This window comes from Linepithema humile, chromosome 6, assembly GCF_040581485.1.
Source record: "Linepithema humile isolate Giens D197 chromosome 6, Lhum_UNIL_v1.0, whole genome shotgun sequence".
Taxonomy (NCBI): domain Eukaryota; kingdom Metazoa; phylum Arthropoda; class Insecta; order Hymenoptera; family Formicidae; genus Linepithema; species Linepithema humile.
This window is the reverse complement of record NC_090133.1, coordinates 22,671,386-22,698,470: the sequence shown is the minus strand read 5'-3', so window position 1 is coordinate 22,698,470 and position 27,085 is coordinate 22,671,386. Positions and strand designations below refer to the sequence as shown.

At 35.2% G+C, this 27,085-nt stretch overlaps 4 protein-coding genes across 4 annotated transcripts in view; 2 read left to right on the top strand and 2 right to left on the bottom strand.

The window, feature by feature from the left end:
• The window catches only part of vari (MAGUK p55 subfamily member vari), a 126,100-nt gene extending 109,521 nt beyond the window's left edge, over window positions 1–16,579 (bottom strand). The window contains exons 1-2 of the mRNA XM_067356762.1: window positions 16,222–16,579; window positions 15,921–15,957 (exon numbers count right to left, since the gene is read on the bottom strand). The gene's annotated coding sequence lies outside the window, so the exon portion shown is untranslated. The remainder of the gene's footprint in view (window positions 1–15,920; window positions 15,958–16,221) is intronic.
• mei-W68 (meiotic W68) overlaps window positions 1–21,837 on the bottom strand; it is a 42,502-nt gene extending 20,665 nt beyond the window's left edge. The window contains exons 1-4 of the mRNA XM_012368242.2: window positions 21,723–21,837; window positions 20,211–20,416; window positions 19,705–19,772; window positions 18,808–18,955 (exon numbers count right to left, since the gene is read on the bottom strand). The gene's annotated coding sequence lies outside the window, so the exon portion shown is untranslated. The remainder of the gene's footprint in view (window positions 1–18,807; window positions 18,956–19,704; window positions 19,773–20,210; window positions 20,417–21,722) is intronic.
• Window positions 7,714–23,061, top strand: gcm (glial cells missing). The gene is made up of 6 exons (XM_067356759.1): window positions 7,714–8,368; window positions 13,984–14,086; window positions 14,218–14,448; window positions 14,934–15,203; window positions 21,241–21,334; window positions 21,666–23,061. Exons 1-6 carry the CDS (start codon window positions 8,358–8,360, stop codon window positions 22,985–22,987), a joined length of 2,031 nt encoding a protein of 676 aa, XP_067212860.1. The 5' UTR covers window positions 7,714–8,357; the 3' UTR covers window positions 22,988–23,061.
• A 3,075-nt stretch (window positions 23,062–26,136) lies between these two features.
• Window positions 26,137–27,085, top strand: part of LOC105672942 (uncharacterized) — a 131,160-nt gene continuing 130,211 nt past the window's right edge. The window contains exons 1-2 of the mRNA XM_012368221.2: window positions 26,137–26,488; window positions 26,807–26,847. The gene's annotated coding sequence lies outside the window, so the exon portion shown is untranslated. The remainder of the gene's footprint in view (window positions 26,489–26,806; window positions 26,848–27,085) is intronic.

The following is a 27,085-nucleotide window of genomic DNA, read 5'->3' as shown; positions in this document are numbered from 1 at the left end:
TATCCGCCATTCCATAAATTGTCCCGTACGGCTGTTAACAGTTTGTTAAAGTAGTAACGATTCGATTCGCGAGACACTCAAGCGGCGCATTCACACGAGCGCACTCGAGGTCCGAGTAAAGCGAGCGCGGGATGTTTATGGGGCTGCTTTCGGACTGGTAGCGTATTGCTGCGCGCAGCATGGGGTATGTACGCGGCGTACCCGTACCCCCATGCTGTCAGTGAAGTGCACCCTCGTCGTAAGAATCGCTTATGTATATCCATGGGAAAAATATTGGTTTATTTGGACGCTCGAAGATGCACCGCATATAACGTAGACTCGCGATGCGTCGCTCATATACGCCCAATTATTCGCCAAATTGTTCGTTAAAACATTTACGTTTGCAAATTAAAATATATTTTTCCAAGCACTTTTTCTATTTTAAACATTAATTAAATCTAATAATTTCATTTCAGTTTCGCAACATCTTAATTAGTATGGCATTTAATTTAATGTGCAAATATACGTAATAACGAAGACTTGTCTAATGAATTTCCAATGATTAACTACTGACAGATAGCGGTGCCTACATGGTGATAACATTTTCAAGGGGCTTGTAAAGTCGACGTTTGCACGACTAGATACGCGAATGGCACGAGCGATGCTTTTCGAAGGATATGCATGGCGGACACGTGTCCACTAGGTCCGACACGTGGTTGCGAACGCCAGGTGGTCCTTCCACCGTCACGCACCGCGTCATTAAACGGCGATATCCTGATAACAGACCGCACCGATGCGTCCTGCAAAGTGACGTTTTTCCGCAAACGACCTATCCGTCACATCTAGAAGGTATTTGATTTTCATGCTCTTCGAAAAAAAGTTAAAACCACTAACATCAATATAATAACGATTTCGATACTAAATCTAAGATTTCTTCTAGGTTTTTCGCCCATTAAATAATTTCATAAAATTATCAATAATTCATAAATTTCGAAATTAAACTGTTATTAATTTCTTTCATCTACTTTTATAAATTTTATCTTAAATTTTGAAACAACTATGATTGTACTATAAACTTGTATTACAAATTGTAATGAATATACCTGTTTCACATCGCTTCCAATTCAGAAATTTAGGGGAATATCGTGGGAGGAACTGCGAATGGGTCACCATGCGAAAACGAAAGCTTTAATCATACGATGTGGGCGGCTTGACGAGCCAATAAGGCATGACATGACCGATCAGTTCACCTCTTCTTCGTGAGCCGCGGCATTATTTCCCGACCAGATTTCCGCTATCTTCCTATCTTTTCCGCAGAATTCACACGAGTCAGCGACGGCGGAACGCCGCAAGGGGAGTGACGTTATATAATAGGGGATGATTGCCGTTTGACAAGCCCCTTTATGGCGCTTTTAATACATCGCTGATAGAGATAGGGTTTCGCGGTAGGCGGTGACTATGTTGGCAAAATTTATCTCTCTCTTTCACTGCTATATTTTAAATCCTATTACGTTATTACGAAGATACGCAAACCATAAAATTGGCGTTAAACAACCAATAACTTAATAGCCAATAAAGTTCACAAGCTATAATTCATTCTTAAAAGCAAGCGCGTAATATCGTTGGCGCCGGATATGTCTTAAGTGTGGTATTGCACATCAAATGCTATATATCTTATCCACTTTAACATTCAATACACTTTATCTTATAATGTTTGTGATAGCATTCTGTTGATAAAAATTATGCAGTCTGCCTAATGCTTCAAAATTTAAAAGATTGGATAAAATAAATTAAATTTACAGATTAAGCATCGAAAAACAGTTTCTTAGAGTCATACAACATAAAAGAATAATAACATAATAGAATTATTGTAAGCTTTAACATCGCGCGTATGCTGTTTTCACCGTAAAACGCGTTCCCATATAGAATTACAAACGGGCAACCGTCTACTTCGTCCCTCTACAGAAATCTGCTCGGTCTGTCAGTGGGGAAGATAATCATTTCACTTTAATAGACTGCGACCATTCATAGAGCCGCCGCAAACGAAGTCGAACGTTCCTGTCCAAAAGGGGCGCGTGCCAAAAGCGGTCAAAAATAAGAGGCTGCAGCGAGGCATTGCGGACATCGCGGCTTTTTGAAAACCAATCGTTTTCACAGGGCTTTTCGTCCCGAGACGTACGATGATGTAGTGGCAATAACTTTTGAACACACGATTTCGTCCCTCCGATTTTATAGTAACCTTTCAATGCGAACTTAACGTCTGGAACGTCAAACTGCTATCACAAATAGTGTGGGTGTATAATTGTGGCGCAGCTTCCGGATTGATCTCGCCGAAAATATAGACCTTTTCGCAGAACCGCACATTTCCCGTCTGTCTTTGTCGAGTCATCGGCTCGTGTCCGCGTTTAAAGGAAGAATGCACGCGATCCATCATGAGAACGCTTGTTAAGGACTATTGTCAATTGTAAAACACGTTACAAACAGAAACGTTGCGTCGCAATTTTGCATTTAACATTGTTATACCTAATATATTATTAACAATTGTATCAATTAACATTGATAATATTCGGCTTTTGCCATTTTTCAATAAAACACAATTGTTACGTAAAGAAAATCATTAATTTACCTCGCGTAATAACGCTCAAAATAAAAATAACTGAAAAGTTTTAATGATTTCGGCTTTATAATGTAAACTACGATTATTAAATTAAGAAGTCATTTGTAAATCGATTCTCAACGGTTACAAGCGCATCGTTCGAATCCCTCACATTGAACGGATTACAGGGTTGATTATTGACACGAGGGGTTGGTTGATCTTAGCAGAGTCCCTTTCGCGTCTGGTGACACCCTATATGTTTGAACACATTTGTTGATAACCCCTTTTGCGATACCCATCGTATAGAGTTACAAGGATTTACGAAGTACAAATAGAAGAAGCACCGAGACTTCGGAGATGCGATTCGAGTCTCATATTATCGAGCAAAAATTCTAGCTGGTCCTGCAGCGCTTATTTAATAATGCGAACTGCGATATTAAATCGAGCTGCAAGTTAGCCTTTCATGCAAAAAGGGGTGATTTTTAAAAATTCTAAAATTTATATCAGCCACGCGTGTCCAGCTTCCGTTGCAGAGGATCTTCTCCGCAGGGCGTCGTACTCAAAGGGTCGAATAAACGTTTTAATTTATGCGCAAACCATTGGCGCTATAATGCCCGCGTGCATATGAATAAAACGACGGAAGAGACGACGCTTTGGCTAAAGGTTAATGTTTTTCGTAAGCGCGACTGAAAGATATTTTCAATCAAGCGTAATAATAATAACATTATTTTATTTTAATAAAACAATATCTTCATTGAAACTATTTTATCGAAATTTTCGAGCACAAATTAATATTAAATTGCAAATATTATAAATGTAACATGTTTTTTCTTGATATATTCTATCCTTTCCAATCTTTTTTCTCTACAATTGTTTAATAAATGCTGAAAGAAACAAATTTTGATTTTCCTTAAATTGAATGTAATAAAATATGTTTCGGAAAACCGCTCAATCATATCGCGGTGATGTGTATTTAGAAATCTAGAGGTATCTCGGTCTCGCTATTTAAGAAATAAATTTAAGGGAGAAAGGAAACGAAAAAAATACGATCGAAATTGAGAAGTCAAAGATCCTACGTACGATAGCTGACTTATAAATAGACTCATACGTGACACAACGCGCGCACGCCTATCGGTGAATTCGCAGCTGAATGTATACGGGCGCCATAATAGAACTCGGTAATACCAAAATTCATCCAAAAAACGTATAATGGCTAACTTACGAGAAGAGACAGGTAAGAAGTGTATAAATTGTGTGCTCCCGTATCGTAGAAAGATTCCACTTGGCGATAGGAACGAAACATTTTTTCCTGACTTTCTTGCCGTTCTCCGCGAGAGCGGGCACGCTGTTCGAGACCAATTTAAATCAATTTAGCCTACCACCCCCTGCTTAAACGAGGCTCAATTGGCACACAATGAGAAGCCGGGAGTCCTTCGACCAAAGGGAAACCAACACGTGATACTTAAATCTTAAAACTTCCTACATCTCTCCATGTCGCCCAAAAAACAAACTCAAGAAAATATTCCAGACAGCGATTCCACGTTTAATATTTCCTACTAAAGATATGATACATTATTCAACGAAAGAGCATCCTCGTTTTCTCAATTGTTAGGAAATATTGATCTCAATACTAATCGCCAAAACTATTTTCCTATCGATATCTGACAGATAAGATTTTTAATACAGTGTAATGAGTGTGGGAGAACAGAGACATTATGATAAGGGGCGCAGATATGCCTCCGTGTGAACCACAAACTTGTTAATATCAATCACGTAATTAAATGAGAGCAGAAATAATTATGAAAAACATTTTTGTATATCATTCGGGATTTCTATAAAAATTTTTTTTCTCAATATATCGCGGCGATTTTATAAAAATTAATATGAAACAATGATGAACTCTTTTTATCTCTCCTAATATCATGTCGTATCTTTAATGAGAAATATCAAATACGAGATCGCAATCCAGAATATTTTCTCGAGTTTATTTTTTTTAAACGACATGGAGAGATGTAAGAAGTCAACTCTCTCGCGCACGCGTTTCCTGTTGAAATAAAAGATGATTGGCCGGCGATTACGAAAACTCATCGCCATGGGTCGCACAGAAGCATATGTCGCGATGCCCTAGGGACACTAGAGAGGGATGGTTTTTTTCTCGATTTAAAAAGGCGCGTTTTCCGGGGTGACATCGGTTGAACGTAGGGACAATAGATATCAATTTTTTTCGGGGGCACACTATAAAGCCTGTAATGCTTTCATAACTTCCGCCGACGGAAATCGCCGTTCAAGAAAAAATCAGAATGCAAAGTAAATGAACATGCACTAGTATTCTCTTCTAATGATTTGATTTCTCAATATTTATCGTAAATTAATCTTAATAAAGTGCGATAACAAAATAAAAAGTATAAATTTGTCCGTGCGTAGTGAAAATGTAAGTTCGTTACCCCAAACAATTTACAAAGCAACCCGAAGATTGACTCGTACTGAATGAATTATGGACTTCACATGAGATCAGATCTCGGGGCCAGAAGGCAGCATCGCTTTGAAAAACCGGAAGCAGCCGGCACGAGCCCGGAGACGTGAGCGGGTTACCGACGTTATGTTCTGATCATCTGGCTTTCAACCAGGTAAGAGTTGCTGAAAAGAGCGACTGTCAGAAATGTAAATGAAATTGCATCAAAGATATGCGAGTTTCGAAAATAAAAAAAAAGTCGTACTTTTTTAATGTGGAAAAAATTATACCGTTTCATATTGTAATGGCCGTGGAAATAAGACAAATGAGTCGTTTAATCATTTCATATTCGTATAACTGAAAAATCGGCTGAAAAATCAGAAACTGTTAAGTGAACATTATGTTTAAGGACGCGTACACACAGTTGACAGGTGACGGAATATTTAAAAGCCTGAGAGAGGGGATAGTCTCCTCCTACACGTTGCTGGCTGAGGCACGCGACTAGCATTGTATGCAAATGCGAGGCAGATGCGCGGATAAGCACGAAAATTTGTCCTTCTCGAACACCACGATACACAGTCACTTCGCAACTGTCTGTGAAATTGTCAGTCATCGTGAAAAATGAGCAAAATTGAAAAAAGAAGAATAGAAAAATAATGGTTGACTTCAACTGCAATTAAATTTGATTGTATCTTACAAAGTATTTAAAAAAATCAGAAATTCGTTTTTCTTTAACATGATAAAAAAAATTCCACCAAGCGACAGGGCGAATTAATGAATCGTCAGAAAAAACTCATAAAAATTCTAATGGACGCGATCTTTCCTTTCTTTCACAATAATTCACAATAATTGTCTCGAGAGATAAAAGAGAGAGAGAGGAAGAAAGAGAGAAAGAGAAAACGGTCGCATCATGCAATCTCGCGGCGCGTTTATTACGTAGAAACGACGGAGCGCGACGTCGCGCCGGAGAGATAGTGTCATGCACAGGAACGCGCTCGCCGGTACATGCCCGGTACCTGTGTGCAAGTAACCAGAGTGTACTGTCACGGAGGCGTACAATAGGCCAGTTTCGGGGACAATAGCGGAGGCCGACAATCAAATCAGCTCGCTATCAGCTACCCCAACCCATCAACGTTTATCCTTTGATCCGCTCAGTCGTTCGTTCGCTCGCTCGCTCGCTCACTCACTCGCGAGGCAGCAAACACTCCTGATTGCACACCCTCTGTATTTAAACAGCCTCGAACTGTGTCTCCCTTTCCCTAACCCCGCCGTTACCCCTCTGTCTCTCCTCCCCGCGCGATGCTCCTTCCATGTTTAATGGCTCTACAGAGGATATGGGGGATGAGAGAGGAGGGAGAGAGAGAGAGAGAGACATCATCCGGAATAAAACGCTTCCATCGACATTTCAACTTACAGAAATTAGCCTTAACGCCACAATTAAGCACCTTTAAAAAAGTATGAGAAAATAGTGTTATAAATTACAGTTATTTCAAGATGAAAACGCCGAAAAATTGCTTTCTAGACGATATAATATTATTCTGAAAGTTGCACCTGTGTACACGTGGTAGGAAGTAACGCTAGAGATGTTGCTACACAGGTGTCGGACTATGCACATTAATCGCACGTGCGAGTAAAACGCGGAAATGGATTGTTAGACACGATAAACCTTCATTTCATACAAATACAGAAAAATTTACATTATCGTGAACTATGTTAAAATTTAATCGGAAATATTTTGAATCGAGTATAGAGTCTCAGAAAACTCGTTTTACGCTTTCTAGCGTGAATCGAAGATTTTAAATGTAACGTGACACGCCTGTATCGTCAGAAAGCTTTCAAAAACAAAGAGCAAGGATTGCAGATTGCGTTCACGATGCGTATAAAGAGAATAGAGAACGTCGAAACGGGCGATTCTAGTTTTCGAAAAGTTGCGACGATACATCCGCGACAGGCGTTGTCTGTTCTATATCCTCTTTCTGGGTTGAGATCGCAACTTCACAATTCCGAGGACGCGTTTACCTCGGCAGATATGTTTGCGTCGTGGGTTCGAGTTCGATCGAAGCGTAACGGGCCGTTGTCTTGGATGCGGGTACCTGGGGTTGGGGGAGGTAAAGGGATAGAGAAGGTAGGAAGTAGGAGGTTCCTGCGAGGGACACCCTCTTGCCAGCTGATTACGAACTCAGACCATCACCACACAATTAATCAATTAACGCCAAAGTCTTTCACAATAAACGATATCATAATTTCGAATAATAAGTAGTTGCTTGACGAAACATTAAAATACCAAGATGGAATATTAAAATTTCAAGATAGCTTGAATAATTTTAGAATAGTTAAATAATTCCAATAATAATCGTAAACGGCAAATACATTCAATTTTCATTATTATTAGTTGCATCATCTTCACATTTTACTCTTATACGCGCGTACAATTACAAAAAAAAATTTTAATGCATAAAATTTTCCATTAAATTTATCGATTTTATCACTGTCTAAAAATAAGTCTATTTGCAAATGTGTGTTGTTATTTTCTTCGCGTTTCCGAATTAGAAGTATAAAAGAAATAGATGTCGAATTTAAAAAATACTCTAAAATTGTCGGTAATCGCGATATATAGGATCAGAGCACCTTGGACCGCGGCAGTTTTGGAGAAATCTCGTTGCCACAGGGAGGAACCTTCAGTGATCGATTCCTCCTCTGGGTCGAGAGGGGTTGCTACCGTCAATTAGGCACCCTCAAAAGCAGCCAGCGATTGGTTAGCCACGGCCACTCCCATAGGCGGATCCTGCCGACATATGGTGGCAACCACGGTGCGTTCGTGATCTGCTGAGCACAACGTGCCTGGCGACCAGCTAGTTTGCATCGTGGTGGCCTCAGTTCACGCAGTGACGTCGTACCGCACGTATCGGCACGCATCTGTTTGTTCCGAAGTATACACGTCAAAATCGATCAACATATCGCAGACGTCTGTGAAAATTTGCAACTCTACAATTTATTCGCTTCTTATTCAAAATTTCACTGAAAGTTAAAATACTCCTTGGAATTTCATCAAACGGCAATATGAATCTGACCTTCATAAATTTGCCTGCTATTAAGATGATACATTCTAGAAACACGAATTATTTACCATGACGTCGCAACGGTGATCGAGATGTTTGGAAATTTTGATTCACTCTAAGAAACTTCCTAGATCGTAGTGAAGTGTAGATTGGAAGTGGCGCGTTTCGTGATTGTGATAAATCGCCGCGAAAACACTCATAGTGATCGCGAATCATCCACTGTGACTAGCTATCAAAGCACCGAGACATCAATCACGAAACAGTATCGACTATGGTAGTTCTGTAAGTATTCGCGATCGCTCGATTCATTCATCAAACATATAGTTCTTTAACTAAATAAGAGAGAAACCTCGATCAATATCGAAAGATATCTCGATCAATTTAAATCTTTAAAAATTAGGATTTTGCTTCAATTACACAGTGCAGATTTTATTAAGATTATTGAGAGTCATTCTTATATATTAATTAATATTTATCACAGTATTTTTAGATCTTTTAAAAGCTAGCTAAAATCGTTTGTGAGTTGCTCAATAATGATGCTTATTTCTTGTGATTTTATTATATATATTATGTCAAAAAATCATAAAACTATCAAAAAGTAGTGATAACCAAAATATAACAATAGTATTTTTTATTTAATTTAGAAGAAATATTAAGCATGAGCGCATGTTATTTTTTCCCGCAAATTTTAAACATATTTCTTAAGACAAAAGTTTCTACAACTTTTTTCAAAGACTAAACAGTAGCACATAGTTTTATTTTATAATAAAATTATATTCAAGGCCAATATAAAATAAAAATCAAAGGAATAAATAAGAAGCAAAACGGCCAAAGGTAAGTGTTCGTGCGTGTGTATCATAAAAACAATTTCAATACATTGACGTTTCGATCTGAATTCGATCTTCTTCAGAATTCCGCTTACAATTTAATACATAGATTAAAATTTACAGGAACGCTTTCGGACTAATATAACAAATTTCATTTATCATTGCCTATGTGTTAATAATCGCTCGCTATTATTTTAATTTCGAGTTGCATAATGTTAAGGATGAAGATGTCAACACGCCAATTATTAATTATGTTGGCATCCTCATCCTTAACATCATGCAACTCGAAATTTAAAAAATGGCGAGCAATTATCAACACATAGGCAATGATAAATGAAATTTGTTATATTAGACCGAAAGCGTTTTTGTAAATTTTAATCTATGTATTAAATTGTAAGCGGAATTCTGAAGATCAAATTCAAGTCGAAACGTCAATATTTTTTAAATTGTTTTTATAATACACACGCACGAACACCTAGCTTTGACCGTTTTACTTCTTATTTATTCTTTTAATTTTTATTTTATAGATATTATGTATGCAGAAAAAATAAACGCGGATACATTTGGTATAAGTAATTTTGACTACTTTCTGAGAATCTTCAAAACACTACACTTCAGTTGTAATAAATTCTTTTCCTTTTTGTATCATATTAAAACTAAATCCTAGAGATAAGATTTAGCAGTTAGTTCAATAAACATTAAAAATTACTCATTTTTGTGCTCGGCATCGATTTCTCTTTCTTTGGGTGCTGAGAGAAATTCAGCTGGTATCTAATCAATGGGCGTTCTGCGGGTCTCCCATTGGTGTGTGGGCGTTATCGAGGTCTGGTTGGACGCTAGGTGTTCTAGAAACGTTTACACATGCGCGCTTCAACGAGTTATACACGACCATTTGTACGCGAGAGTTGTCGCTCCTTCGATACAATTTTGGGAAAATTCGCTAAATTCTATTTCCAGCATTATATTGATATTTTCTGTCGTGTTAAATAATTCATATCCTCGGAAAAAAAAACAATCAAAAAGATTCGTAAAAAAATTTCAGTCAAAGATTAAAGAGCAATATAAATGCGCAAAAAATAAAAATCGAATAAAATATTTCTAGAGAAACAATTAAGCTTATTTCTAGAGCAATTTCTAGAGAAACAATTAATCTTATTCGCAGTTTTAATTAAATATGATCTTTTGTTGCCACGATAATATTAATATACAAATTCGCATGCATAAACCTGTTACAATAAGATAAAGTATATGATATTTCTTTTTAAATTGAGTTGTCAAAGATAGACTTTACGATCCTTTTAGTCGTTCAATTAGGTAGGGTAAAAGAATAGTTGAAGATTCCAAATCAGAAAGGGTGGGAGGGGAAGAAGAGAGCGAGACGCCGTCTCGCCGGTTTGTGAAAACCCGATTAAGGATGTACTGCCGCCTCGCCATTGATCACAGCCCAACACCTCGAAGACAGATTAAACGAATGTCCGCGGGTAAGACGATTCCTCTTTATCTCGGATCTCGAGAACGCTCTTTCCTTGTCCGCCGCTCCGAGAAACCCCTTTGAACCCGCGGTTCCCTTCGCGAGCCCTTTCCCCCTCGTGAATCCTTTTATGTCGCGGCAGCAGAATGGAAGCTGACAGTTTACTCGGTATTAATTCAGCAATATTATGCAGGAAGGGATAAAATGATATTTCGGACTTTGAATTACTCCCGAAAGAAATATTTTCACGTTTTGTTGCTACGTCTTTTCATATCATCTTCTCATATTTTGTTTGTTATTTTGTTAAATAATCGTAATTTTATTATAATAAATTCGCGTAATGTTTTCCAAAATTTCTGCATTTACTATTACTATTATGAATTCAAATATATCGTAATATTATGCAGCACTAATTGCGAACAAATGTCGCGCTGTCATAAAGCGACCCACGTGCTTTTCTAAATTTGACGCGTTAAACTTATTTGTGTTCTTTCTTTTCTTGTTATCCGATTATTCGCCTTCTCTCTCAGAATCACTGTGAATCTGCTGGATGTGCTCTCAGAGCGACGCATGGAATCGACAAAAAGTTAGTGGATTTACAAAAATCCAGCCCGACCGGTTTTCTTTCGTTCTATCGCGTTTCATTGAGCCTCAACGCGTTTTGCCAAGCTTTTTGCACTATCCTTCAGCTGCTCCATTCTGTTATTCAAGATGAAAACGCGTGGAGACATTGCGTTCGCAAACATACAGATATCGCAAAAATTGATATCAGACAGATAGATATAAGTAAAATCAACTGAACATAATAATTAATATATAATCAGTTTCACTAATTAAGACAATTAGTTTTAAATTTACAATTTTTAAATTTATTTTTTTAAATTACTAATTAATAAAAATATTTTTAAATCGAGCGATTATGCATTAATCGCGAGTAAAAGTGACTAATGATTTGTGAAAGAACAGACAGCGCACGAATGTTGAATGACATGTAGAATTGTGATTTCAACGGAAAGAAAGATAAACGTTGTTAACGCGATGTGATTTCTTAAGCTATCAATACCCGAACCAATAATCCAAACGAACGATAGTTCGAATCAAAAGCTCAGGGAATTAACTTGTTTAGAAACGTGAGATTACCTCGCGAGCTAATCTCGCGAAAGGATCCAAGCTCAGCAAGGAACAAGAACGGGTACAAATACGGGGATAGTAACGAACGTACGAAAGGAAGGAAGAAAATGAGAGAGAAATGAAGAGAGTAACGAAGCGAGAAAGAGAAACGAGCAAGGAAATAGAAAAGGACGAGGAGAAAGCGAGAAATTTCTTCCTTTTCACAGTGTACCCTTCACGATATTTTAGTGGCCTCGTCGCGGCGCGTATCTATCTTAATATCTGAAATTCTGAACGCACCCATATCACCGAGAAAGAGACACACGCATACACACACATATTTTCTTTCTCTCTCTTACTTCTTTTTTATTTCTTTCACTCACGAATCACGATGTTCCGGGATGCATACGTGTATGTGTATGTCTCCGACTCCGACAATCTCAGCACAGCATCGTCCGCCGATGTATCATCTTACTCGGTGCTAAAGGCGATGACTTTATCACCGATCCGGGCAATCATTCACCTAAGCTGACTCTTTTCTCTGTTAGTACTGTCCTCGTCCTCCCCCGTGTCGGCCGAGCTCAATTCTATCTTAGCCGATTCCATGGAGAAAAGAGAAAAAGAGAAGCATTGACGTAATGTATAGTAAACACACATCTCGCGTATCTCCTCTTTCTCGTTATGTATAACGAATTATCGAAAAAGAATGATAGAATTATCATTTAATATTTGGCCTAGAGAAACGATATATCCATACCGCAGATGTAAATTTATTTTTCCTATAATTATTTCAGAAAATCAACTTCAAATTTATTAAATGACTTTGTACAATTGATACGAATAAAATAAAGTAATATTTATATAAATTTAGCAAAAATTTCGCCGATTGCCTTTACAGTACCAAGGAAAAATGAAAACGACCACCGTTGAAAATTTAGACGAAGAATCTCAGACGATAAAAGTCCAAACATCGAATCGAAGGGTGCGGTAAATGTGCTTTATGCAATTGGCGGTCGCCGTAATCGCGGCAATTGGGACCGCGGCTGCTCGACAGTGATCATGTCAGCATGAAAAAGGTTCACGAGGTGGTCCGCGTCGTTGAGGACGAGACCTCCGGGCGATGAAGCGTTCTCGAGTAGGTGTTCCACGATCGTAAACGTCCAACTACGAGCGCGACTCGATAAAACTGACGGAAACGATGTTTGCACGCACCTAACGCGTAACCTGTACTTCTACAAGTCTTGTAGGAGGCAAGTCTTTCGAAAGGCCGTCCTCGACAAGTAAATCCGAGCAAATAAAATCCGCCTGCATTATCAGCAATGGCTAAATTAATGGAATCGACGAAGTCGAGCGTGCCGTGTCCACTTTTCTATTATTCGGAGGTGGCACATTATTTCGTAGCAGTTTTTAATGATATTTTAAATTGTGGTAAATAATTCTAATGACAAACATTATTTGACTTTACTACATGTCATTCCTTTTACTTGTAAAATTTTTCAATTGTTCATTAATAATGTGTTACGCATTCGCAAACTTTCTTTAAAGAATAGAATTTAAAAAATCTATCTAAAATGAGATACACGATTTTAAGATTGTTCGACTAACTCGTTAGCGAGAAGTCCTCGCATATTATAATGCTACCACAGAGACTATACGCGTCGAGTCTAATGTTAACAAAAGACAGAGGCTGATTTATGAGCGGACGTGAAAAGATATACTTATAAGAGAATTTATGTACGAGTAATTCTTGTACCGTTTAAGACTTGAGCAAATATATATTAGAGACCAACTAGCGCGAAATATTAGCCATATATTCGTTTTTTTTTTTCATTATGCATAATGAGGACAAATTAATCGAATGCTGGCGCTTTGAATATAATTTTTTTCATATATTTTTGCGATGTTGAATTCTGGTATAACGCTAACATAAAAATTAATATAGTTTGTACGACTAAAAGTAATTATTATTATCAAATACAAGTTCAATAATTTACCTATTATTTTATTGCGCATTGAATACACAAATGTTCAATTGTAAAAAATAAAAGTACAATTCGATCATGATACGCATTGACAAATTTCTTGAGTAGTTTTGTTACCTCGCTATCGAAGATCAATCTTCCGACCTCGATCCGATCGCAATACGCGGATATAAGAATTCCGGAAAGACGCTATATATTTGTAAACGCGTGTGCACCATGTCTCGCCGTACCACCCACGAACTACCATAAGTATCGCGCGAAGTACGGCCAAGTATGTACCATAAATCGGGACTTTATCTCGTAGCTGCCGGGTTCATGACACGACCGCAATTGCATAATATTAAATTAGCCCTCAATTCGAGAAGAACAATTGCGATTATAGAATCTCAAGGTCGCGACAGATTCGCGGAACGCGGATATTGATTTGTTGAAATAATTTCGAATGCGAACTTAAAAGTTTGAAAAAAATGCAAGATATGTCGAAATATAAATCTACTCTCTTTACAGGAGTCGCGTGGGATCGCCGACGATGTCAGCGACTGTCGCCGGCAATCAGCAACAGCAACATCCTCATCAGGAATGGGACATAAACGATTCGAACGTTCCGAGGGTAAGTCCTTTTACAATACTTCGCGGCGTTTGTCAAGATAAAAATGTTTCATGCTAGATAACTTTTTTTGCAGTGAATGAAACATTCAATGAAATCGCGAGGAACGATAAAAAGATAGAATTTTGCTTCAGGTAGTGGAATATGATCCTTGGTGCGAATGGGCGGACGGACACGTGAGGAGAGTCTACGGGCCAGATTGCGAGGAAGCAAGAAGACACGCCTCCGGTTGGGCAATGAGGAATACGAACAATCATAACGTGAGCATCCTCAAGAAGAGTTGCCTGGGCGTTTTGGTATGCTCTCAAGAGTGCGTACTGCCCGGCGGAGGAAGGGTTCACCTCCGACCGGCGATCTGCGATAAGGTGAGCATAACGGAGTGATAAATATAAATCTCAACGCGATAATAAATGTTAATTGCACTTGCGCATGTATTCGTTGACATTTCTGTTGCGCAATCATAACGATTACCGATTTTGATAGATTCGATTTAATTCAATCATTACATGCAATTTAAGAATAATACAAAGTGGTTGTACAAAATCCAAAAAGAGGATCTTTTTGGATCCTTATTTGATGTAAATTTAATTCGTTTAATAATATCAAATGTTTGTACCTACAAAAAATGTAGAGAAACACGATCAGCGCTGTATCTATATATACAACATTTTATATATCGATGAAACAGTATTATAATTAATTGCAGCTGAGCTGATTTTTTTTTAAATCAGAATTATTTTCAAACTGTTTTAATTAAAAATTAATTTTTAAGATAATTCAGTTATTCAATGGCAATCTAGTGAAATCTGAAAAATTCTTTCAATAATATATCTAATAATGTTGTTCGCAGGCGAGAAAGAAACAACAGGGCAAACCATGTCCCAATAGACAGTGTACCGGTCGCTTAGAAATACTATCATGCCGCGGACATTGTGGTTACCCAGTAACACATTTTTGGAGGCATACGGAACACGCGATTTTTTTCCAAGCTAAAGGTCAACACGATCATCCACGACCAGAAGCCAAATCTACGTCGGAAGCGAGAAGAAGCGTAGGTGCCGGCAGAAGGGTCAGAGGATTGGCAGTTCTTTTAGCGAGAGAAGCCGCGCTAGGCTCTAAGGTAATGTGCAATTTTTTGTTCGGTCATGTGATATATGCGAAAATAGATTCACGACTTTTTTCTCGAATAGAATTTCCCGGATGGTAATATTTCGTTAATTATATCAATCTTTAAGATATTTATTTTAAGTTACAGTCTTTGTTATAAAGTAAAAATAATGCCACAGCAATCAGATAATTTCAGCGGTTAGAATAAAAGAATTGACAAAATATATACATATTTGTAAAAATTATTTAAATTAAATTTTAAAAAACTTATAAATTTGCCGGAATTATAATGTTTGTATATCTGTTGATAAACTTATATAAATTAAATAAATAAATAAATTTTTATGACTATTGATTATTAAAGAATATTTACAGTATGATAAAATGTTACTAATTATGCTATATACATGCCTATCTTTCATATCTAGCATAACCGTGATAATTGTAAATGTTCTTTAACAATCTATGGTCACAATATTTCTCTTATTTATATAAATTTATCAATAACTATTCAAACATCATAATTCCGGTAAATTCAAGAGTTCTTTTAAACTTAACTTAAATAATTTTTACAAATATATCAATTTTCTTGTCCTATTCTTATCATTGATATTATTTAATTGCTGACATTATTTTTACCTTGTAATAAAGATAGTAATATACAAAATATCCTACATCATTAATTTATTTTTTTAATAATATTAAAATAAAACAAATTAAATTGACTTACCGACAGGATGCGCAGCAGGAGTTGTTCACAAGTTGATCTGTACATACAAAATACATTCAAATTATAGCAGCAAATTATTAAAAAACAATTATTATGCACATTAAACTTTTATTCATTTATCATGCAAATATCTAATAAAAAAGAATTATATGTTTATATTTAATAGATAACCATAAATATTAAGAATTACAGTTTTTTACTGAAAGAATTAATTTCAAAGTTTTTATGCGTGTTACATTGTATGATTAATATTTTACATGCAATAGTTTGCAAATAACATAACAAATAAATGATTACTTACCCTAAAGTTGCTCCGCCGGCGCCCGATGCCTTTCCTGAGCCTTTTCCTCCTCCTCTCAGACTTTCTTCCAGTTTTTTAAAGCACTCACATGCGTTCGCGAATACAAAAATCGCACGACGTTTTAAACGATACTCCCGCGTACTTTGTCATTCGGACAAAGTAAAACTCGATTATATTATCGCACGGATTACACGTTCGACACTTTCCACAATATGTAACGACGGAAAAAAATAAGATGAAAAACTGTGGGAAGTGGCAAGAGTATTATTGGAGAGGATAACACGCCGATACGGAATAGTGTACCTCGTACAAGTGTCGCCGTGCGAATGATGATAGGACAATAATAGGGTAACAATAAATAGAAGCACAAGATCGCGCCGATGAAGAATTTGGAGAATGTGGGAAGTAGAGAACAACAATACTCATGCCGATATATAGCGTGCGAGAAGGGAGAGGATATGGAGCGCGCGACTAAGCACAACAAACAACCCCACCACACACGCCGTGAGTCGGTCTCAAAATTATTAGAGCATTTATCAAATATTTATCGAAATCGACTTTAAATTCGATTTCAATAAATATTCAATAAATGCTATAATGTTTTGAGACCGACTTGCGGCGACTGGTGAGGTTGTTTTTTGTCATCGCGCCCAGTCTGAGCTCTATATCGCTCTTTCTTACGTCCTATGTATCCACATGTACATTATTGAACTACATGGAGAAAATTTTATATAAAAAATTACTATATACGGCATTAACCGTGGACCATGAAGCCGCAGACTGAAATTTTTTACTATGTTTCACATGTAAAAAACATAGTAAAAATTTTTATAATTCCTTCATGGTCCACGGCTACTACCGTACGTAGTAATTTTTGATATAAAATTTTCTCCGTGTACACTCTCCGCATTCTCCAAAATCGAAATCGGCACGACTTTGTCTTTTATATGTTCATTGCCTTTTTATCATTCGCACGATGGCATCTTGTATAAAACAGATCGTTCCGTATCGCATGATTCTCTGCAATAGCATTATTATTTCCCGCAGTTTTCGATCTCACTCTTTCCGTTGTTACGGATGCGACAGTGTGTCGAATGTGTAATCCGTGCAAACTTTACTTTTGTCCTAATATGACAAAACACGCGTCAAGCCGTTTCAAATATTGTGAAATTTTTGTATTCGCGTCATAAATGCGTGTGAGTGCCTTAAAAAACTGTAAGGAGTACTGAGAGCAGAAGAAGGCTCAGAAAGGGCATCGTGCGCCGGTGGAGAGTAACTTTAGGGTAGTAATCATTCATTCCTTATCTGTTTGTTATTTGCAAAATATTGTACGTAAAATATTATCTATGTAACGCACATAAAAAATTTGAAATATTTAGTAAAAGATTTGTAATTTTTAATATTTTTGGTTATCACATATAAATATATGATTCTTTTATTAAATATTTGCATAAAAAGAAATAAGTAAAAGTTTAATGTGCGTGATAATTATTTCTCAAATGATTATTTTAAACGCTGCTATAATTTGAACGTACTTTGTATGTTACAGATCAATTAGTGAACAACTCCACTGCTGCGTATCGTGCTGGTAAGTCTAATTTGTTTTATTTTAATATCATTAATCGCTATTTATCAATCAATATTATTTATTTTCAACAAACTCTGAATTTAATCCCACCCGAAACAGTATAAATACGAATATTAATTTCTATTTGCTTTTAACAATATAGAATTCAAATTATTATTCATTATAAAGAAATATGTGCCACTTGTTATAGCATAATCATTTGTAATATAATATATACCATAATATACCATATAATTAATAATAATATAGCATATACCATAATAGCAATAATAATAATATATCATATGTGCCGATTATTATGAAAGTGGCCTAAGTCACAAAACCAAAAAAAATGAGATTTTTATTTAGTGCAATATTATATCAACTATATTTCATTATTATGGAAGAATTTTTGCAAAGTTACCATGAAATAAGCAATAAAATGAAGTTGTCATTTTCATTATTATCAGGTGTAATTGCATGCTTATTTTGAAAGTGGCATAAGTCATTTAACGGTTAAAAACACACAGTTTCGTGCAAGTCATTCATAAAATTTAATGATCATACATAAATTTAACATCAGGAGAACATTATAATTTTTGATAAATTTTGCACCATGATGGAAAACTATTTTTAATATGGTCAAACGCAAAAATTTGAATATCTCGAAACGAGAAATATATGACTTAGGGCACTTTCATAATAACCGGCACATATAACTGATTGTTTCAAATAAAACAAATAATAAGCAATATCAAAAAAGACATATAAAGTCAAGATATTATAAATGTGATGAAAATATTAAAATATATTTTATATATGAAAATAAAATTACTCATAATAATAACTTTAAAAGCATTTACAAGAAATATAAAAAAAGAAAATATATATAAAATCAAATTACAGAAATAAATTTTGTTTACTAATGATAACACGAAAGATAATAATTATAATTAATTATAAAAAAGTAAATTACGCGTAAATGAAATACGTATGCGTTAATGTATAAATATATTGACTTATCAGTTGCTGTCCACGGTAAAGCCTCGACTGACAATGAATCTTCTCTATTCCTTGGCACACTTGTTCCCATAACTATGCTAATAAATTCAGTACAATAATGATTCAGCAGCTCCGATGCAATGTTTACGTGACAACTTAATTCTTCTGAAAAAAATATTAAATAATATGTTACAATTTTACTTGAATCGTGAAAAAAATTAGCGGTGTTATTAATTATAGCAAATATAACCTAAAAATTTAAAGTTGTATAATTAAATTCTAAATAAAAACATCGCAAGCATTTTTATACGCTTGTGATATATTTTGAATAAAGAATTATAATCTATTACTATTAGATAATTGACAGATCACAAATCTAGAAGAATAAATAAATCACAAGGGATATTAATGTATGCGATTTAAGATTCTAACTTCGACGACAATCAACAGTCATAAAACAATTTCGGATATTTTATTCTTCTGATGTAATTCAAATAAATACGCATAATGATAATGTGGGCACACTTGTACAGAATTGCAAATCTAATGACAACAATCTGCTGACACACTTTGATAATCGTTTTATAAAGCGATTCAAAGTCCGATATTCACTTTGTGTGTATTCCCACTCATTATATTATCCACAGAATTAGTTTGGATGATTGTTCAATACTTATTTTAATACTACATATACTCATTTATGCACGTAATATAATTCATATTAAAAATTCTTGAGAATTACAAAACATTCCTAATCGCGGCACGCAATACAGCAGTCATACAAGCAAGCGTTCGAAAACAATAATGAACAAACACGAACTACCGACTGCAATATTTTAACATAATTGCACAATGCTTTCAATGTGTATCACACACATAGTACACGCATAGTACGAATAAATATGTATACTCACGGTATTTAGGCACTTGATGCACCCTGGATACATTCTTTCGCCTGCAACGATATCTTCAATGGATAAAACTGCAGGAATAACAGAGAGAAGACAATTTATCTCAATCGAATTTCGCATGAAAAATTGAAATTCTGCAGCGTCATGCAAATTGCATGATGCAATCCACCGCTCGAAAACTTACAAGTTATAAAACGTTGTGACGTCAGAACAAGGGTGCCAAATTTAATAAATTATAAAACACTGCGACGTTAGAGCAAGGGTACCAAACTTAATAAATTATAAGACGCTGTGACGTCACATGAACAAGCGCTACGGGGATTACACAAGTAAAACAAGAAATCTAAGACTTGATATTTTTGCAATAATGATCACTTATATTTCAGTATTTCTGAGACTTTAGGCTCGTGATGCATTTTCGATGATCAGAAATTCGCGAGAATCTTCAAATATATAAGACCGACCTCCCTTGCGGCACAAAAAACATTAAAGTGTTGTATTATACTCACGATACTGAACGGTGTACGCCCACAGTATGTAAATACTCATTGCAGGTTCTTTGATACGCATATTTCTCATTGCTCGCGACAATATCTCCAATGGACAAAACTCGCAGAAGTTACAGAGGATGTTCAGGGTATTTATCCCGCTCGTTGCACCTCACGTTTCGTATGTAACCGAGATTCTATTAATACGCGACCAAGCGTTCGAAAATCTGCAAGTTGTAACACACTGTGACGTCAGAGCAAAGGTGTAAATTTAATAAATTATAAAACACTGCGTCGTTAGAGCAAGGGTACCAAACTTTACGAATTATAAAATGCTGTGGCGTTATAACAAGGGTACCAAATTTAACAAATTATAAGACGCTGTGACATCATATGAATTATAGAGATCATACATATGTAGAAAGAACTATAAGTCTCTTGATATTTTTTGCAATAATAGCAGTTATTGCATTATACTTATAAAACATTCCAATGAATAAATGTATGCCACGATTCTTGATTATTTCTAATTATTTAAATCGGCAATATTCTCGTAATAAAAAATGTTGCTCACAGCATGAATTGAAAAACTGTAGTGTAAAATGATGATTAATATGTGTTTTAAAAATAATTTCGGATATTTTGTAATATCTTGCATGCATTTCGACAAATAAATATGCATGACGAAAATTGCGCTTATTGGAATAAAAACAAGAATTTAATATAACGCGATACGATTAAAGTATCTAAGATTAAATATACTTAAAAATATTCATAATTGTAAACATATTTATAAATATATTTACTTTTTGCGGTCAACTTTTCATTGAAAAAATGTCAAACAAGTTTGATCACTTTTAAATTTATAAGAATCATTTATCAAGCATTTTATAGTTAATTATAATTTAATCATTTCATTATAAAATAAGAGAAATTTATATCACAAAAATAATTTTTAAGTCAAGTATTATAATATTTAACCGTATCTTTCTGCAATTGATATCAAATTTTAATGAACAAATTATACTGGAAGCATATAATTTCATTACAGCTAATGTCATTAAGAGGAACGAAAAGACCAAGCATGGACACACTTGAACAGCCATCAAGAACGACACAGCCACCACCTTTAATCTCGGATAAAGGTTGTTATTTTATATTGTATTAATAAATATAATTAAAAGTATTTATATAATTAAGTTCTGGACTCGAAATCTTTTATATTAATTTTGAAAAAACAAACACTACTCATCAAACGTTTCATTAGTTATTTCGATAATGAGCTTCAGAACATTTTGTTTTATAAGAAAAATTTATACTGTGTCATATGTATACGTTCAATATTCTTTTTTATACGGCAACTACTTTAAGATAACATTATTATGCAATGTATACCAAATTATAAAAATTAAATCACTTTCTTCAAAATAATGATTAAATAACAAAAATTAAATCGTCCTTTCAATGTCATTACAGGATATTCATGCTCCTGCCCACCCTTTGAATGCATATGCACATTACAAACAAACGTACCGTCCTATCCGCAATCTCATCATCAGACAACGGTATACTCCCAACAATTGCCTCCCACAGATGGTCCCTACTGGCTGCAAGGCGCTCCACCGCTGGACAACACCGTTGGTTATTGTCTACCAAATCAGATTTCCCAAGAAGCTTCTTATGGTGATTTTCCACCTTTTACGGGTGACCTTTTCCAACCAGAAGAAATCTTTCAACTAGACCAACCTTTAAGACCGGACTTTCCAGCAAATTCCCAGGACACAGCTCGCTCACCACCAACTTTACTCGACCTTGGCAGCGGCACCATTAAATACGAGGTGAAACAACAGAATCAAGATCAAGGCTATTGGAACCAGTTTCTCAGCGAAGACTCCAGCAGCAGTCATCTGAGCTTACCTCAGGAGGAAAAGCTCCATTTTGCCAACTTCGAGTCTGAGAAGATCTGCAATAGTTTCTCTTCGAGAAGGATGCACCATTATGTCCAAGAAAAGAATCAGAGTCAACCTGGAAATGACAGTCTATGTTACCAGAATTATTCTAGATCGCAAAATCAAAAAGATTTCATCGAGGGGAGCGCGAAAAACGAACATGAACAATCTTACTGGTCTCAAGATCAACATAGTAACAGATTACATTTAGAAGGTTTTGAAGTTAAAGAAGACTTATTGTCCTCACGTAGAGAGATTGAATGTTATAAAAATAGTTGTCAATCTTCTATGCTAAACAGAGCAGAGTACAATACATACCAGAGACCGAAGAGCGAGGATCTGCAAGATACAACTCATCGCAATTCTAATACTGAAGATAAGTCATATCCTTTTGATGAATATCATCAGATGTTCGAACACGGCGACACTAAGAGTCAGCCACACAATCACGCAGCTCATCAGAACTCAACCAGCATGAACTTGGACAACAGATTGCAGGGTGGTTATGGTAATCAGGAGACTCCAGAAATTGCAGAGAGGCTATTTCATAATTCCGGAGTGGCGGAAACATCGATCCAATCACAGAATAGTCCAGAGCCACTCTTTTATCCTAACAACGATCGTTGCCATTACACTTGCGAGATTCTCGAACGGATGCCTCAGATGATGAACACTGGAACAGTCCATGGGTCCGTCAATAATTATGGCGATCAAGCTACCACCGACCTAGATCTGCCACCTTTCGTGGATTACACACTGGTCGGAATGTTGTGCAGCTCCATGGATGAGGATACGTCAAACATGTTACCAGGATGTCCCCAAGACTCGCACACCTATATTCCTCATTAGAATATATTTGGTCGTTGTGCTCTACTCATTTGTATTATATAAATAAATATAAGACAGTTACATTTTCTCTTCAAGATAGTGGACTTGTTCATTCACCAGATATTTCCAAAGTTTTCTTCAATCAGGATAAACACAGATTTTTAAAACTGAAGAGTTTACATCAACAGGAAGACCTGTAAATCAATATAGTTTGAAAAAAGTCATACAACTTATTTGTATCTATTTAGAAAAACTAAGCTCGATAAATTAAAATCATTATAAAGATAAGTTGCCTCTTTACTTCAAGTTTCTTTCCAAAAGTTTGACCTTGATAAATCAACGCCAATACTATTTATTTTCATTAAAAAAGTTTCTGGTTATTTTAGACAGCTTCTGCAACAGTAAATTTAATAATGGTATTATCCTGATATAAAATTCTATTATATTTCTTTTTATATTTCCTTCTTCAACAGATTGATTTCAAACATTATTGAATAAATCCAAATTCCAAATTTCCAATTAACTCTAATCACACAGCATTTTAATAAATAATATACTTTTATTTTTATTTTCTTTGAAAAAAATATTAAGTAACAATATAGTTTGTTAAAATATCTTTTAAATATAATATGGCACAATGCTTGCACATACATAATTTATATACTTGTATTTACAATATTCTGTGTATTATCTTGTGCCACACAATGGATGTGAAAAGATTACATCAAAATTATACAAATGTGGAACCTTGAGATTTTCTGCAAAAATGATAATCAGTAACAACAAATAGCCACTTGTTAACATCATAAATTCACAGATTGCTTTTTATCAATTCCCAAAGCTGTAAATTAGATGCAAATTAGTATTATGGTATCACATAAAAAGATATTAATGTACATATTATAGCAATATACCTATTTCCTTTTAGAATATTCAACAATTATCAAATATAACTTTTATGCAGTATGAAAGCTAGAAGTTTTTGCCATTATACTTGCAATTCTCGATGAGTATAATCAATAATTATTATTGTACATGTTTCTTCATAGAAATGCATGGTAAGTATAGAAATAAAATCTAAAACATATAATAACTATTATTTTACATCACACAGCTTCCTAACCTTATACATCGCGAGCAAGTTTTCGATTACATAAAAATTATATTGCAACATTAATAAGTTTCAACTGCCGCGTATTGAAATAAGTCTAAAATATGCAATAATTGTTCATTTATAACGCATTATGAGTAAAATCTAACATTGCAAACCTATGCAAAAACATAATTTGCTCATAAACCGTCGATTACCGTAGCGCTTAATCGTGTTATGTCACGATACCATTATCATTTATGTCAGAGCTCGGCGTTAGCCCCACATTTCGGCTCGATTCTTGAGACGACGCCTCCAGCACTCCCACTACCGCGAGGCCGCTGGCGGCCAAGCCGCCGATAGCCTTGACTCAGGAGCGTCTGTGTAACAAATAGGATGATAATGAGCGTGCATCATTTTTGTCAATTTTACACTGAAGATGACCACATCCCTTATGCCGAAACGTTTGTAATAATTCTTTAATAAAATGAACTTTTGAGCAATTCTATCCGACTCCTGCTCTATTAGTTTGTTGTTTTCACTTTTATTATTTTAATAAAAAAAAGCAAAATCTTAATATTATTTGTATAAATTAAAAAGTTTTCTTATTGTTAGTTTTTCTATAAATTCGTGGATATATAGAGTAAATTTGAAAAATGTAACGATAAAAGTAACTGTTAAATTCGTTACTCGTTACCGAAAAATGTAACAAAGTTACTTTTTTCGTTACAAAAAAAATTTGTAACGCCGTTACCAGAGAGAAGACTGAGAGTGGACATTTAGAGGACATTTATTAACTCTTATAAGAGTTTATCATCTTTTTAAATATTAACAAAAATGCCATACTTTATTTACACACACGCACGCACGCACGCACACGCACACAAAATTATAGAAGTAATTTATTAAAATAATTTAAATGTACATTTTCAAATTACACAGGTTATTGAAAATAACTGATCTTTTGCTAAATAAACTGTAAATGCAAAAGTAAATATTACAATACATGTATTTACAATACGTGTGTATTATTTCAAATCTGATTGATATACATAATCATGTTTTACAAGTATGCATTATCGACACTTTGTAGATATAGCACATATCAGAACCAAAAAGTCGTGGACGTAGCACGGAAGAGACCCAAAAGATCGTGGACATTACCTACGGGATTCTTGGACATTGGCTACGTAGTTCAATGTGCACGTTTTGTGCATATAGTGGCGCTAGCCCACAGAAACACGTAAAATGCGGGCATGTCCACTCTCAGTCTTCTCTCTGCCGTTACCGTTACAGTTACCGAAAAAAAGTAATTGTAACGGTAACGGCGTTACAAGTAACGCGTTACTTCCCAATCCTGCAATTATTGCAAAAATTATCAAGGCTTGCGCAGTTCTTGTTTTTATACCTGTAATTTCTGTAGCATTTGTTATGTTATTTCACAACGTCTTAATAATTTTTGAATTTGGTATCTTTGCTATGACGGCACAGTTTTATAATTTATTATTTTGGCACCTTTGCTGTGACGTCATAGCGACTTATAGGCCGCTTTTCAGTCAATGACACAAGTCGATACAAGTGTCATTAGTTGAAAAGCGGCCATAATTTGTTAAATTTGGTACCCTTGCTGTGACATCACAGTGTCTTATAACTTGTAGATTTTCGAACGCTTCGTCGCGTTATTAGAGTCTCGATTATATACGAAACGCGAGTTGGAACGAGCGGGATAAATATCCTGAATGTCCTCTGTAATTCCGAGTTTCGTCCATCGAAGGTATCGCCGCGAGTGAAGAGATGTATCAAAAATGCTGCACCGAGAAGCTAGATATTGTGAGCATGCATATTTCTTCTTCGTTCATGATGCATCTATCATGAGTTTAATACAACATTGACGGTTTTTGTACCGCAAGAGGAGCGCTGTTAATATGGCAATTTTCGCAAATTTCAATCATCAAAAGCATATCGTAAGCTTTAGAAATACCGAATTATAAGTGATTAGGGGTAGTAGACATTCATATTTATTCGTTCGAAACGTTTTATTGGTTCTCACGTGACGTCACAGCGTTTTATAATTTGTTAAATTTGGTTGTTAAAATGTACCATTGCCGTAACACCACAGCGCTTTGTAATTTATTAAATTTGGCACCCTTGATGTGACGTCATAACGTCTTATGACTTGCAGAATTTTAAATTCGCAGGTCGTATCCGTCGTAATTGACCGCGCCGCTAGTTTCCTTCGCGATTCCAGTGAAATCGAAACATGTATTTTAATATTTATTCGGGAGTGTCGAGTTGTCGTGAAAATATTGTTGTGCCGGGATTAGTGAATTATTACTGCTGCTTTTATTAGTGCGTTTATTCATTGAATAAGTCCAGTGCCAAGGAGTAGAGGAAGCTCGTCGTCAGCGGGAACTGTGCTGCGGACAACGATGGTGAGTAAATGTATTCGTTGAACGTGTATAACTTATTTTTTAACATGTACTTATGATTATTATTTTTTACGTAATTATTATTAAAAATTAATTTTTTCTATATTTTAGTTATATTCATATTTTTCTTTCTTTATATTTTATACAAGTTTGTTTAAAGTTATATAGTTATGACATATAAAAATGTTTTAATATTTTTACTGCATTTCTAATTAAAAAAATTTTTTTATTTATTTTTTTTGTTTTTTTAAAAATATTTTTTGTTTATTTCTATTAAACAATGTGACTGCCAATATTTATGAATGTTTCGCATATTTTCAGGATGTTCAAGTGTTTCGTATAGCTGCATTTGCTGCATTTCGGTGAGTCTATTTTACTATATTATTTTTTTTATTGGGATTATTTAATGATTAACTATATTTCATATTATTATTAACTAGGACAGAATAAGATAATACAATTTCTCAAGTATTAATAACATAATTTATACCCTGCACTGTTTGAAATGAAAATCAATATTACGTAAAAGATTAAGTGCAAAATTTACTGAAAACAGGTAATATGTATTAAAATGAATAACAAAGAGAAAGCCGTTCTGTA